A 14,305-nucleotide genomic window follows, 5' to 3' on the forward strand; every position below is an offset into this window, starting at 1 on the left:
ATCTATCTATCTATCTATCTATAGTTGTGACACAGCCTGCTTTGGAGCCTAGACTGACCTGGAATTATGAAACTTCTGGGTGGGCTGGTGCTGGGGTTATGGGTGTGCCTCTCATATGTTTATTGATTGGATCAGTTGCCAGGGTGGGGACATTTGTGTTCTACAGTACCTTCAATTTAAAACACCAGCTTGAGATATACTTAAATACCAAATGTACATGATTGTGCCCAAATAACTAACACCCCCAGCCCCCAAAGAGCAAACATATATTCAAGTGGCCACAGTTTTGGTCCCTGAGAGTGAGAAAGAGACAGAATTAGCTGCTTTCTGAGCTTGCACGTGGAGGATCTCATTTTTCTCTCGACCTTCATCTCTGCTTGCCAGCCTGTAATCTGGAAGTCATCCTGGGCTTTGATGGATCTCGAGATCAGAACGTGTTTGTGAGCCAGAAGGGCCTCGAGTCCAAGGTGGATACCATCTTGAATCGAATCAGCCAGATACAAAGGATCAGTTGCAGTGGCAACCAGCTGCCCACTGTGCGTGTGTCGGTGGTGGCCAACACGCCCTCTGGGCCAGTGGAGGCCTTTGACTTTGCCGAGTATCAGCCAGAGCTGTTCGAGAAGTTCCGCAACATGCGTAGCCAGCACCCATACATCCTCACTGCTGACACACTGAAGCTGTACCAGAACAAATTCAGGCAGTCCTCGCCCGAAAGTGTGAAGGTGAGCGGGTGAGGGCTGGGAGCCCCGTGTGCAGCACCGCGGGCTCCTCTCGCTTCTGGAAGCCGTCCTGAGTGATTGGCGTGGCTCACGATGGATGAGGCAGGGTTGTTGGCGCCTGTGAGGAGAGTTCCTCTCTCATGGAGGACCGTAGTTCCTCATGTTAGATCTCCTTAAGCCCCCAGTGTCCCAGAAATTAGTAGCTCAGCTGGGAAGAGGTGGGTTTGCGATGGACCCAGTTTTAATTGTAGTCCTGTTAAAGGTATGCTGTTCGTATTCTTTCTCTGTACATACATACATCATATACATACACATCACACCACATCCACATCCACATAGCACACATACTCACCACACTGCACGTACACTAACACACCACATACACACACCATACCACATATACCACACTCCCAAATACACATTTTACACATAGCACACACACAAATTCCATCACACATACCTATAGCACACTCACCACACTACACACACACCCCACTGCACATATACACAACACACACACTACTATACATGCACATACACAGAGACACATACACAGACTTACACACATACACTACATCACACATGCATATAACACACTTGACACACTACACACAGACACACACTCACACACACTACATCACACATACACAGAACACACTTGGCATACTGCACACACACGTACCACTGCGCGCGCGCGCGCGCGCGCACACACACACACACACACACACACACTATGTGCACTCATGCTTTATTTGTTTGCTAAGGCTGCCAAACAAAATACCACAGGCACGGTGCCTTAAACCACAAGAATTTCTTTCTCACAGTGTTGGGGGCTGAAAGGCCCATGACGTGAGAAGCTGGGCAGGGCTGTTCTCTGCAGCCTCTCAGCTTGACTTGTAAATGGCAGTGTTCTCCATGGGTTCTCACATGGTCATCCCTCTGGCTGCTTGTGGCTCGGTCATCTCCTCCTAGGAGGTCACCAGTCAGGCTAGATTAGGGGCCACCCAGCAATTTTACTCAGCTTTTAGCTGCTTCTTTAAGGTCCTGCCTGAAAGTACAGTCACATTCTAAAGTATCGGAAATTAGAATGTCAACTCAGTTCAGCACACACACACACACACACACACACACACACACATGCAAGCACACACACAAATTTTTAGAAACTGTCTCATAAGTATAAAAATGAGATAAACTTTTGTTGCCATTGTTAATAGGTTTTAAAGATAAAACATGGATACACATTCCTTTATGTTACCTGTTGATAGCACAGTGCCCTTGACCTTGGCCTACAGTCTCGTCAACTGTAGATGAGGAATTCGACCTCGCTCCAACCTCTCAGTTCCCTTTCAATTGTCTTTGATGTTCCCCTGCAGTAGCTTGAGCCTTGACTCCTCCATTACTTACAGGTTGTTATCCACTTCACGGATGGAGCAGATGGAGACCTGGCTGACTTACACAGAGCGTCAGAGGAACTCCGGCAAGAAGGTAGGTCCCAGGCTTCCACGGTGTGAGAAGTGAGCCCCTCCCCACTGCCCATGGCAGACCTGCCACTTTGCTGAGAGAAATCTGTCAGCTCCACCTGTCAACACCATACCTGGGGTGTGGGATCTAAGAGGCCCTTGCCCTGGCATCTTGGCCCTCCATTTCTGCTTGGGCTGTAACATAAGGCTATTAAAGCTACTTTTGAGCAAGGGGCAGCTTTAGTGCCAGGACCTGGCCTTGCTTCAGAGACACATTTACCAGGGGGAATATCCAGAATTATATTATCCAGAATTATGTGGAGGCTTTCGCGTAAAAAGCTCAAGTATTAGTTCATTCAAGGCCATTGCATAGCTGAGGATGGGATGAGCTGACTAGAAAGTCATTACCCTATCAAGTTGCGCGTCCCACAGCTTAGTAGTCAAGCCACTACATATAACACAGCCAATAGTAATCACTGAAATTAATATATGCTTGACTAATGTAAAATAAATTACATAAGCTCTTATCAAGCAGATTTGCCCATAGCTGGATGAGCAACCTTTCTTGTCAGATGAGCGTTGGAAAGTCCCGGTGTTGACGCAGTTGCCAAAGCCAGAGGTTCTAGAGCAGTGGTTCTCAACCTTCCTAATACTGGCCCCTTTAATACAGTTCCTCATGTTGTGGTGACCCACAACCATAGAATTATTTCCATTGCTACCTCATAACTATAACTTTGCTACTGTTATGAATTATAATATAAAATCGGATATGCAGGATATCTTCTATGTGACCCCCAGAGGGGTCATGACCCACAAGTTGAGAGTCACCTCTCTAAAAGATGTTAAGGAAGCAGAGCTATGCAAGCACACTGTCTTTAAATAAAAGATTTATTATATTTTATTTTATTTAAATAAAAATTTTATTTATTGTGTGTGTGTGCACACATGCGTGTGAGAGAGTTTATGTGGACCAAGTGTGTGCAGATGCCCTCAGAGGCTAAAAGAGGATATCAGGATATCGTATCCCCTAAAACTGGAGTTACAGACAGTTGTGAGCTGTCCATTGTGGGTGCTGGGAACGGAAACTGGGTCCTCTTCCAGAGCAGCAAGTGCTCTTAACCACCTGAGCCATCCCTCCAGACCCACCTAAGTGCATTCTATGGATTAGCTGTCCCCTGCCCCCAACACAGTGGAGAGGACCTGCTGTGTCCCGATTTTAGATGCATTAATACTTCAGTTCTCGTGTAGGTGTCCTTCACGGGCGTCTCTTCATTACTCAGGAGAGTTCAGTATTCCAACTCTTCCAAGAAGGAAGGAAATGGGTTTCACCAAATATGGATGGGTCACAGCAAAGGTTTGCTGTGAACGTTTATTTTAAAACAAACAACAAACAAGCACACACAAAGCACTGGGGATGTATCTCAGTTGTGGAAAGTAGGCATAGCGTGCAAACTGTTCCCGGAATCACCAAAAGCAAACACGGGCCAGAGAGATGGCTCAATGGCTAAAGGCGACCGCCATTTCACTTGCTGACCTGAGCTTGATTTCTGGGGGGCCACAGGGCAGAGGGAGCAAACCAATTCCTCAAAACTGTCCTCCTCTGCCAGTCACGTGTGTATGCAGTGCTTGGAGTCACCCTCCCAAAATGAACAAATGTAAACTGAACAACAACAAAGCCCCCAAATCGGATAACAGAGCGAAACCAGAGTCAGGTAAAAGGACATCTGGCTCTCTAATGCCCAGATGAGGTGTGTTAAATGGTTCTCTCCTCACAGGTGCCCGAGCTCTGATCCTGGTGGGCCTTGAACGCGTGGCCAACCTGGAGCGGTTGACGCAACAGCTGGAGTTTGGGCGGGGCTTCATGTACGACAGGCCCCTGAGGCTCAACTTGCTTGACTTGGACTATGAGCTGGCAGAGCAGCTTGTGAGTCTTCATTTCTGTTAAAGGGTTTTACGCACATACTAATTTAGATTTTTTTGGCATCTCAGGACAGCAAAACGGGAGGATGTCTTGATGGCCTGGTGACTGGGGGAAGGGCATATGGGTGTCTCATTTGATTCACCTGAGACCTGCTTTATTCCTGTATGAGTCCTGGATATGCTATCTACCTTATCTGCATGACAGAATCAAGAATATACAGGGAAGGAGAGACAGAGACCACTTCCGGGTGGGAAAGTCCTTTCCTTGCCTCCCTTCCAGGCTCCTCTCTCAGTGAGAGTAGTTGCCTCATGGGGTGGGGAGTAGGGGTGAGGGACAGGATCACTGATTCTCAGATAATGACTAATTCTATAAGTGTGGGAGGGAACCAGCTCTGCCCTCTTCTTCCTCTCCACTTCTTTCTGTCATTAAAAAAAAAATAGGTCGTTTTTATTGGGTAGAAGCAGGTTCAGCCTAGAACAGGGCAGAAAATGAAGTCTGTAGGGAGTTCATTGCAAGAGAACACTCATGATCAGCACTCCATCTGTGGATAGAAATATAAACACATTGGGATGTGTAAGGTCAGAGGCTGAGGGAAGGATACAGAGGTGGCATTAGAGACACTGGTGATCCACACTGTGGTGGTGGTGGCTCAGAGCCCAGGGTCCCACGGCTGCTCCAAGGTCTCCTCCAAGTAAACAATGATTTCCATGAGTCTGACCACAGCTCAGAGGAAGGCAGAGCGCGGGTCCCCAATTTCGAATCTTCTTTGACCTCAGCCAGCTTAAATGTATTTGTTGGATTTTGTATTTGAGGCTTAGACATGTTTAAGTTATACTGAAAATGCAAACCTTGAATGTCTGTACTGGAAATATCTGGAAATTGGGCCCAGTCTAGGGTACTGTGGATAAGAATTATAGTTGGTTGCCCTTTTCTCTTCCAACAATGGCATCTCACCCTATGCCAAAAGCTGAGCCCTCAGCAGCAGCCAGCTTTAGGAAGCGGCCTTAGGTAGCTTCATAGCATGTGCCGCAGACGGGGACTGTTACCAGCACACTGGTGTTCGCTGTGTTCTCTTCTTTATATTTATTTGTTTCCTTGGCAGGACAACATTGCTGAAAAAGCTTGCTGTGGGGTTCCGTGCAAGTGTTCTGGAGAGAGAGGAGACAGAGGGCCCATTGGCAGCATTGGGCCGAAGGTACGGATACAGCTGCCTTCTTCACGCTGCAAGCTAGACTTTAGGCTCGGACACGACCTAGCTGCGTGACTTCTCCAATACCATGGATGGGAATGAGAGAGGGAGAAAGGCCCTGGTCATATGGCCAATTCTGGGCTCCTAGGCATCCCCAGGGTGTGTCTTGTTGGTGATGGAGAAGGCCTAAGCACCTGACACATTCCTCTCTTCCGCTAGTTGGGAGAATCTGCTCTTCGACACCTGGATTTGTCTTTAAAACAGCTTGAAAAACCCGTGCCTACCCACTGGCAGCCTCATGATGTGGGTCAGTGGGATGCTTAGTGCTTGCCTTGAAAGGAGTGCCACCGGCTCTCTTGGTGAAGAAGGAGTCTGAGCCGTTCTGATGGAAAGAGCATCACTGAGGATTGAGTGGGCGGCACTCTCAACTCTGCCCACTGTCCTACTGCCCTGCTGAGTGACAGGACCACTGAGATGTTTTATGTGGAACACAGGTGACTTCATTTCGTGTGCTTTATTTCAGGGTATCTCTGGGGAAGACGGCTACCGAGGCTACCCTGGTGACGAAGGTGGACCCGTGAGTAAAAGCTACCCTTTCCCTCAAGTTTTCCCTGGCTCCTGTTCTTCTCTAGGTGGGACTGCACAGTGGCGTTTGTAACCTGTCTGGTGGCCAGGGCCTTTCTCATTTGGAGGAAGGCGATTTCCTAACTTATTTAACCATTTTCCTTGCATTTTTGTGCTATGGACAGTGAGAGTCTTTGGGTGCGACAGTTACAGGTGTGGTTTGCAGAGTGGACGAAGGTTAGACAGAGGGCCACCAAGTAGGGTATGCCCAGTGTCCACTTACACGAATAGGAGCAGAAAGTGGTGGTAAGCATCCCTAATCCCAGCTTTTGAGAGGCCGAGGCAGGGGGATGATGGGCAGCCTGAGCTATTCTGTAGCAAGACTTTGGCAAGTCTGAGAGGCTTTGGGACGTTAAGTAGGAGAAGGTCTATCTCTGGGATATGGGACGGAGAGACTCCAGAGGCCTCCAAGTGTCCAGCCTAGGTAAGTGAGTCAGTGCTGGCCCTGTTGCCATGGGACGGCTAGAAACCTTGATAATATAGAGGAATAGTCAGGGGGAAAGAACGTCTATGGGACCCAGCATCCATACTGGGTATCAGGGTCACTGATATTCAACCAGTCAGGCAGTAGCCCCTGGACGTTGCTACCATCCCAGAGCCTATTGCCCCCCCCCAAAGTTGTGAGTTCTTGCTCAACCAGGAGCTAGGAACTAAGGATGTTGTGGCACAGATAGCCTGGTTATAGTGAAGTCCTCCTCATGCTGCGTGCCATTCTCTGAGACAGAGTTAGAAGAGACACCAGACAAATGCCTCTTTTCTTTGCAGGGTGAGCGAGGTCCACCTGGTGTGAACGGAACACAAGGTTTCCAGGGCTGCCCAGGCCAGAGAGGAGTCAAGGTACAGTATGGATTTGGGGGTGTAAGAGAGTCAGGGTAGTGCATGAAGGAAGGGATCCCACCTCTCCATGTGCCTTGAGGAGGGAGGGTTGCAGGCTGGGGTTTTCTCCATTCTCAGTGCCCAGTAGCTCTGCACTGGGTGCATCAGGAGTCCAGAGCAGAGGCTATGGCTGGAAGGGAGCCTGAGTGTTTCCTGTGGAAACGTTTAGCAGCCAGGAGTCAGATGGGAGGTACAAGAGGCTGCAGGGAGGAGCAGAAAGGGGTGCAGCCATGAACTGCATAGGATTCCAGGATAGGTGGAAGGGAAGGGCTTGCACACCGAAGTCATGAAGCTGGCCTTCTGTCTGCGGATTTACTTCTCCTTTCCGGAGATGAATCCCACCCAAGTGTTCACCTCTAGGCAAATTCACTTTACAACACCCTACTTGGCAGTGAGAGAGGAAGCCAGAATACATGTTTAATATAGAACCCTCAGAGCCGGGGGCTTTTGGACGTAGGCATGGGGGTGGGGGGTGGTCGTTCTTTGGCTTCCGTACTGAGGGACTGGCTCTGTGTCACTTGTGTTTCCTTTGTTCCCATCCCTTCCAGGGTTCTCGAGGATTCCCAGGAGAGAAGGTAGTAAAGTTTGTTTGTTTTAATGAAAATACCCCGATACTTCTTACTTTCCCTTGATGGGATAACTCATTCCACTCTCTGTCTGCCTCTTTCTTCCCAGGGTGAACTGGGCGAGATTGGCTTGGACGGTCTGGATGGTGAAGAGGTGAGCGACTTGACTTCCCAAGGACCTCTATTCACGAGGTCCAAGTTTCCAGCAGCCGAGTCCCTAGGAGCCATCACATCACGTGACCCTCTCTCATTGCCTTTACAGGGAGACAAGGGGTTACCTGGTTCATCTGGAGAAAAGGGGAGTCCCGGAAGAAGGGTAGGTATCCCTTTATCTCACTGTTCCCTGGGGCAAGGGAAGACATAACACCGTCTCCAAGGACCAGCTAGTATTCTTCCCAAGGGTTTGCCTCTAGATGTATGAATGATGTCCCCTCTCAACGGTAACATCCTATATGCTATGTCCTTGTTGGAAAGCATGTTCCACAGGGTGGAGAATGAGTTTGTTCTGTTACCAATGAATTCCCAAAGCCTGGTACTGAGTGGCTCCCCAGGAAACCTTTGTGGACTAACCAAACTCATCAGAAATATTTTGGTGTTATTTGGGAGCTAAAGAGATGGCTGAGTGGTTAAAACCATACCCTAATCTTACAGAGGACCCTAGCTCAGTTCCTAGCACTCAGGTTGGATGTTTCACTACTGCTTTTAACTTCTACTCCAGGGAATATGATGCCCCCTGCTGGCCTCTGCAGACATTGCACTCAGGTGCACACATACACAGACACATATACATACTTATAAAGAAAATGTACCTTAGAAGTGACTTTTTCTAGCCTCATGATAAGTAGGAAGTGGCAACAGGTGTTATAGTGAGACTTACAAAATGGGAAATGTGATTTTGATGAATGATCTAGATGTCTAATGTATGGCATGAGGTTATAATTAATAAACACTGCCATATTAGAGATTCTGCTTAGAATAGGAAACATCAGTTGCTTTGATCACAGAAACAAAGCAATTGATTGGGACAATAGATACGATCGCTTCCTTCACCATAGCAACCATCCCACACCTGTGTATGTCTCATACCATCATGTCATAGATCTCAAATCCTCGCTAAAATGTCTGTCAAAAAATTCCACCAGAAATTTCTAGTCTTTAACTTTCATTGTGTGATTGGTTTAGGGTGACAAAGGACCCAAAGGAGACAAAGGAGAGAGAGGAGATGTTGGGATTCGAGGTGACCCGGTAAGGTGGAGTCTCTATTGTGGATGTCTGGTGGGAGGGAGGAAGCTTATGGAAGAAGAAAGGAGTGGCATACATTTTGAAAGTGCTTTAAAACGTGTTGATCAAATTTATCCTTCCCTTTCAATTTTGGGGGTTGTTGGAGATGATATATTTCCATCGCAGGCATTGGCAAGTCACTTGGTAGCTGCATGTCCCAGAGTCTTCCTAAGATGCCCTCTGGACACTTCGTGCTTGCCTTAGAAAATGAACCAATGTAGTTCTTGTATCCAATGTATCCCATGGCTTTGTAAACCCTTTAAGCTAAGGCCCACTGCTGAGACAACCTGTTCTGCAGGTCACCTACTTCTGTGGTAGAGGAAGGAAAGTGAGGCCAAATGTTCTCCTCAGTAGGGAAGGGCTTGTGCTGCCCAGTGGGGACTGTGGTAATCTCTGGATGTTAGCTGGGCAGGGCATAGCTCGGAGGACAGTTTTTGAGAACCTTCCCTTTGTGCTGTTACAAAGGATTCCAAGGGCTGCAGCTTTTCTCATGTGGGGCTCATTTCCCAACCCCTGTTGTTTTCAGGGTGACTCAGGACGGGACAGCCAGCAGAGAGGACCCAAAGGAGAGACGGGTGACATTGGCCCCATGGTACAGTGATCCATACCCAGAGACCCCTGTGCTCAGGGCAGAAAACTGACTCTCGTGTCCTTTGCGCCTCACTAACTGCAACCCCCATGACCTGCAGAGTCTGTGAGAACAGCAGCATTGTTCCCCAAAGCCTGAATTTTTCTAAGAGTACCTGGAGCTCTGTCCTGTAGTCAACAAACCCCTCCCCTGGAAGTAGACCCCGCCCCCACCGCTCCCCCTCCAGTGGCTCCAACACCATACTCTGGGGTGCAATGTTCTTCTCTGCTGTTGAGAATCTCACCCATTTTTTGTCCCCCCTCCAGGGTCTCCCAGGCAGAGATGGTGTCCCAGGAAGGCCAGGAGACCCCGGGAAGGATGTGAGTATCTTAGGATGCTGTGCACTGCCAGGCTGTTCAGTGGCAAGAGATTGGTACAATATGTCTGGTGCTGTGATATGGAGCAGTTCCTTCCTAAGGGGAGAGAGCCATTCCTGAAATCATCTCTGTTTCATACTGTACAGACACATTGAAAAAAATAAGACAATTTGCATCCATTTAAAATGAGCAGTGTTTGGTTTTTGATTTAATGTTGCTGTGCCCCTAGATTGTTTGCTTGGCCAACAGTTCTGGAGGTTTCAGGGAGGCCCCACAACACAGCATAGGGCCTTCACGCCTTCACAGAGCATAGCTAGCAAGGGCCTCCATGCTTGTCCTCCCACGGTGGAAAGGCAGAAAGCAAGAGGTGAGCCCTTCAATCGCATTTGTTGCTTATAGAAAATTTTCATTCTCAGTTTCCTCTGCCACCTGTTGCTTCTTCTTCCCTCAGTCTTCCCTCCCTCCTTCAGCCCCTTTTCTTTCCTTTCATAGAAAACACTAAATACCTAAATGGAAAAAAAGCTCTTTGCTGTTTTCAAGTATTTGGTCAACTCTTACCCGCCAAGTAGCTAAAGCATGCAAACAGAAATGGCAACTCTGGCGGCTGAGGGCACAGGGGACGGAGGCTGAGGGAGCAGGTACTTGGGTGCTACTCACATCAGGAAAGCAGGTGCAGTGTGGTTTAGCACACTGTATTTTCGATTCGGTTCTGGAATGTGTGTGGCTGAATAGCTCATTGCACACCCAGTCACTGAAAAAAGGTGGAAGCCAAGGTAAAGTCGGTTACTGTTAGGAAGCCACGTGACAGCTTCCGGGGTCCAGGAGAGCAGAGAGCAGGGTCCTGGCAGCTGGGAGAAGAGGAATCCCACCTGAGAAGGAAGAAGTGGCCAGGAGGTCACAGTCCTCAGGGGAGTTCTGGAATTTAGTAGTGGTGTGTGTGTGTGTGTGTGTGTGTGTGTGTGTGTGTGTGTGTAAGAGGGGGCTGGGCAGCTAAGGATCCCCAGCATAGCTGGGCCCAGCAGCTGACAGTCACAGGGAGTTTCTGAGGCACAGGGCTTTCCAGAGGGGGGACTCCCTTGCCCTCAAATGGCTTCCAAGTTTCTAAAACAAAAAAAAAATTAAATTATTGCCTTTAAAAGAAGTTTGGACATTTTAGACTGGAGAGCTAGCTCCGTCGGCCAAACGCTTACCCATACAGGCTTGTGAACTTGAACTTGAAAGTAGAAATGTAAAGTCTGGGTGTGGTGATGAGTTAATGTGAGTGAGCCATGCGGAGACAAGGGCTGTTGCCATCAGCGTTAGAAACCCAGCTCTCAAAATGGTTTTAGAGCGTGACTGGAAGTCCAGTGGGGGTACGGTCATGTGGGGGTACGGTCATGTGGGGGTACGGTCATGAGGGGGTACGGTCATGTGGGGGTACGGTCATGAGGGGGTACGGTCATGTGGGGGTACGGTCATGTGGGGGTACGGTCATGTGGGGGTACGGTCGTGCTCACTACTATGTGTGAGGTGAGGCAGAAACTCCTGTCGGAATCCAGGGCCTCTTTTAGTCTCAATTTAGGGGCTCCCTAAGCAGCAGGGGATGGAACACAGTAAGTTTACCTCAGGGTGAGGACCAACAGAGAGGCCTTCTGCTTTGCCAAACACACACCAAGATGGGCTCCATGGGGTCGGAGCACGCTTCACCTGCCTCCTCTGGCCTCTGCAGGCTGCCAGGGAGCAATGAAACCCCGTTTCTGGTGGAAGAACATGCTCCTTAGGGAGGAGCAGGGCTGGATTGCTACTCTAGGCAGACAGGAGTGGCCCTCATGCTCACACTGACCCAAGGAAGGAGGACAGAACCATAGTGACTACAGAATGGCTACTGTGGCTTCTGGGACTGACCCCCTCCCTGGGGGTGGAGAATGTGGCTTCTAGCTTGGCTAAGCCATTGCCTTGCAAAGATAACCTAATACAGCCACAGATCCCTTCCCCCCACCCTCCACTGGATCAGTCTTGAGGTGGGGAATCTCTGGGTTCTTCTGCAGGGAGCCTCCATTTTTTTAAAAGTAAGGTTCACCCCTGGAACATCCAGGGAGAAGCTGCCAAGACACAAGCCCCACTTGCAGGTTCCCATGTGTGCACCGGGGTTGCTCTTGTTGCATTTGGCCAGGAGGGTTGAGAATACAGGACTCCCTTTGCCGCAGTGAAATCCCAGCTTTGCTAAGTTAGGGCCATGGGCAGGTTGGAATTCCTGCTTCTCATTCTTCTCTGGGAACTGGCTGGGATTCTGCAGCCAGAAGCCATTATTTTCCTTGGCAGGTCAGGAGTCATTCCCAAACTTCCACTGGAGTAGCGAGCAGGCGTAGCATAGAAGTAGAACCTGGTGGAGATGGGGGAGGAAGAGAGGAAGGAAGGTCTCAGTGGGAGGTCGCCAGCCTCCTAGACACAGGGGCTAATTTCTGGCATGGAGTTTGCACTAGAATGGATAGATACATATGTTAGGATTCGGTATTCCCCACCGCCTCCTCAAAGTCATATGGCTTCTCCTGCAGGGTGGCTTTGGCCGAAGGGGACCTGCAGGAGCTAAGGTGAGCAGCTGGATTGGATCTGCATGTCTCTGGTCTCTCTGTCACCCAGTTCCCCAGGAGACTCCTGGACACTGTCAGTCCAGGAATTAAGCTATTCTCCCAGGCCAACGGCTTACAAAGCGTCTGCCTTTTCCCCCATCATTGTCTCAAGCTCAACCTCATCTACAGTAGAAGGTGTTTCATGTGATCTCCAGAGCGGGTGGAAGGAAGGGAAATGGCAGACGTACGTCTGGGCAGCCCTCTGCCAGGCGCGCCCATGTGTCTGGCCTTTTTGCCTGTGCCAGAGAGGATTCAGTCCGAAATATCATTATTTCTCAAATTTGCCCCGTGGAACAGGCAGGTAACAATTGTGTAGGCTCAGAGAGACAGCTGCTGCTCCCATGAGTAGGTTCTTGCCCTTACTGTCATCAGCTGTCGGTACCCATTTCTCAGACCGGAACAGAGAGCTGGGGTTATTTACCTGCTTGTCTTGTCTCCAAGGGCAACAGGGGCGGTCCTGGCCAGCCAGGCTTCGAAGGAGAGCAGGGTACCAGAGGCTCACAGGTCAGTACCCTGGCATGAACTTCCCCCAGAGACCCTTGTCCTTTTGTTTTAAATTGAGGTGATGGTCACGTAACACATATTCGACCTTTACGGCCAATTCCACAACACTTAGAGCATACACTGTATTGTGTAATAATTTTGAAATGTTTTATTAACTCCAAAGGAAGCGTTGTACAGTCACCCCCTCCCTATTGCTCTCCACCTTCGTGGCTCCCTACCCTATCAACCCCCACCTGTTACCTTTGTCATTCCCCACCCATCTCCCTTCACCCTTATAGACCCCAACGCCTGTCACCCTAACTCCCGTCACTGTCAACGCTCGTCACCCTTCACCCTTATCACCCCCACCTCTGTCACCTGCACCCTGATGCCTCCACTTCTGGCCAACACTGGTCTTCCTGTCGTCATGGATTTGCCTGTTCTGGATATTTTGTATAAATGGAATCGCTTGATAGGTGGACTTTTATGTTGGGCTTCTTTCACTCATTACAGTTCTTCCTGGACTTCAGACATGTTCTAGCACATGCCAAAATTTTATTCCTTTCAATGGCTGAATAATATTCCACCACATGGATGAAGAACTGTTTTTCCATGTATTGATTGCTTAGCATTTGGGTTGTAACCTCTTGTTGGTTCCTGAGAACGCATAGGATCTCACAGGCTCAGCTCAAGATGTGACATGACCTTTTTCTCCCTAGGGCCCTCCTGGTCCCACTGGTCCCCCAGGCTTGATTGGAGAACAAGGAATTTCTGGTCCTCGGGTAAGCATCTGAGTGTGACCACCAGTGTGTGTGTTGGCTGGTGGAGCTGATGCAGGATTGGCTGATTGTGTGGGGTCTGCAGAAACTGCTCTGTGACTCTCGGGGCTTGAGTGGGTAGTGCTGAGGGTCACTGGGCGCTTGGGGTCTGTGGGTGAGACAGCTCACCTGTGACCTCGGACAGGGGTCAGCCAGGATCCTTGGTCTGGACAGCTGATGCTTCGTGTACACCCCTCTCCTTGCCTTACAGGGAAGCGGAGGTACTGCTGGGGTTCCTGGAGAACGTGGCAGAACTGGCCCACTGGGGAGGAAGGTTTGTCTGGAGGACAGTAGCTCTTGCTTAGTGATGGAGGCCTGTGCTGAACTAGATGCTGCTGCCTGCCTGCTGCCTGTCAACCTTGACTCTTTGCATGACCCCTGTGCTTCAGTTATCACAAGCACAGATACCCTGCCCTGACTTTGCCCACTGAATGTTACAGTTCGTGGTGGTGCACACCTTTAATCCCAGAACTCAGGAGATAGAGAGGCTGGTGAATCTCTGTGAATTTGAAACCAGCTTGGTCTAAATAGTGAGTTCTATGACAGCTAGGGCTATATATAGTAGTCTCAAAACATCCAGCCAAAATGAAAAAAAAAAAGAAGTTAGATATGTAGCCACTTGTGGTGGCTCATGCCTACAGTCTTAGCACTTGGTGAGGATGTAGGGCAGGAATATTACTGTAAGTTTCAAAGTCAGCGTATTCTACATAGTGTGATCATGCAAAAAAAAGCAAATATAGTAATAGTATTTTGTTTTTTTATTTAAAAGTTTAAAAGATTTTTTAAGATGTATGTATGTATGTGTATCTAT

General features: G+C 49.0%; 1 protein-coding gene across 3 annotated transcripts in view; it reads left to right on the plus strand.

Annotated features, from left to right (window-relative positions):
* Positions 1-14,305, plus strand: part of Col6a3 (collagen type VI alpha 3 chain) — a 79,913-nt gene that overhangs the window by 43,548 nt on the left and 22,060 nt on the right. For all 3 annotated transcript variants that reach the window (XM_026786350.1, XM_005361704.3, XM_026786349.1), the window contains 16 exons: positions 385-722; positions 2,129-2,207; positions 3,958-4,106; positions 5,206-5,298; positions 5,816-5,869; positions 6,682-6,753; positions 7,341-7,367; positions 7,468-7,512; positions 7,621-7,674; positions 8,541-8,603; positions 9,166-9,231; positions 9,534-9,587; positions 12,119-12,154; positions 12,635-12,697; positions 13,396-13,458; positions 13,706-13,768. In XM_026786350.1, the coding sequence (XP_026642151.1) occupies positions 385-722; positions 2,129-2,207; positions 3,958-4,106; positions 5,206-5,298; positions 5,816-5,869; positions 6,682-6,753; positions 7,341-7,367; positions 7,468-7,512; positions 7,621-7,674; positions 8,541-8,603; positions 9,166-9,231; positions 9,534-9,587; positions 12,119-12,154; positions 12,635-12,697; positions 13,396-13,458; positions 13,706-13,768 (1,319 nt within the window). The remainder of the gene's footprint in view (positions 1-384; positions 723-2,128; positions 2,208-3,957; positions 4,107-5,205; positions 5,299-5,815; positions 5,870-6,681; positions 6,754-7,340; positions 7,368-7,467; positions 7,513-7,620; positions 7,675-8,540; positions 8,604-9,165; positions 9,232-9,533; positions 9,588-12,118; positions 12,155-12,634; positions 12,698-13,395; positions 13,459-13,705; positions 13,769-14,305) is intronic.

Source organism: Microtus ochrogaster, linkage group LG4, assembly GCF_000317375.1.
Source record: "Microtus ochrogaster isolate Prairie Vole_2 linkage group LG4, MicOch1.0, whole genome shotgun sequence".
Classification (NCBI taxonomy): Eukaryota; Metazoa; Chordata; class Mammalia; order Rodentia; family Cricetidae; genus Microtus; species Microtus ochrogaster.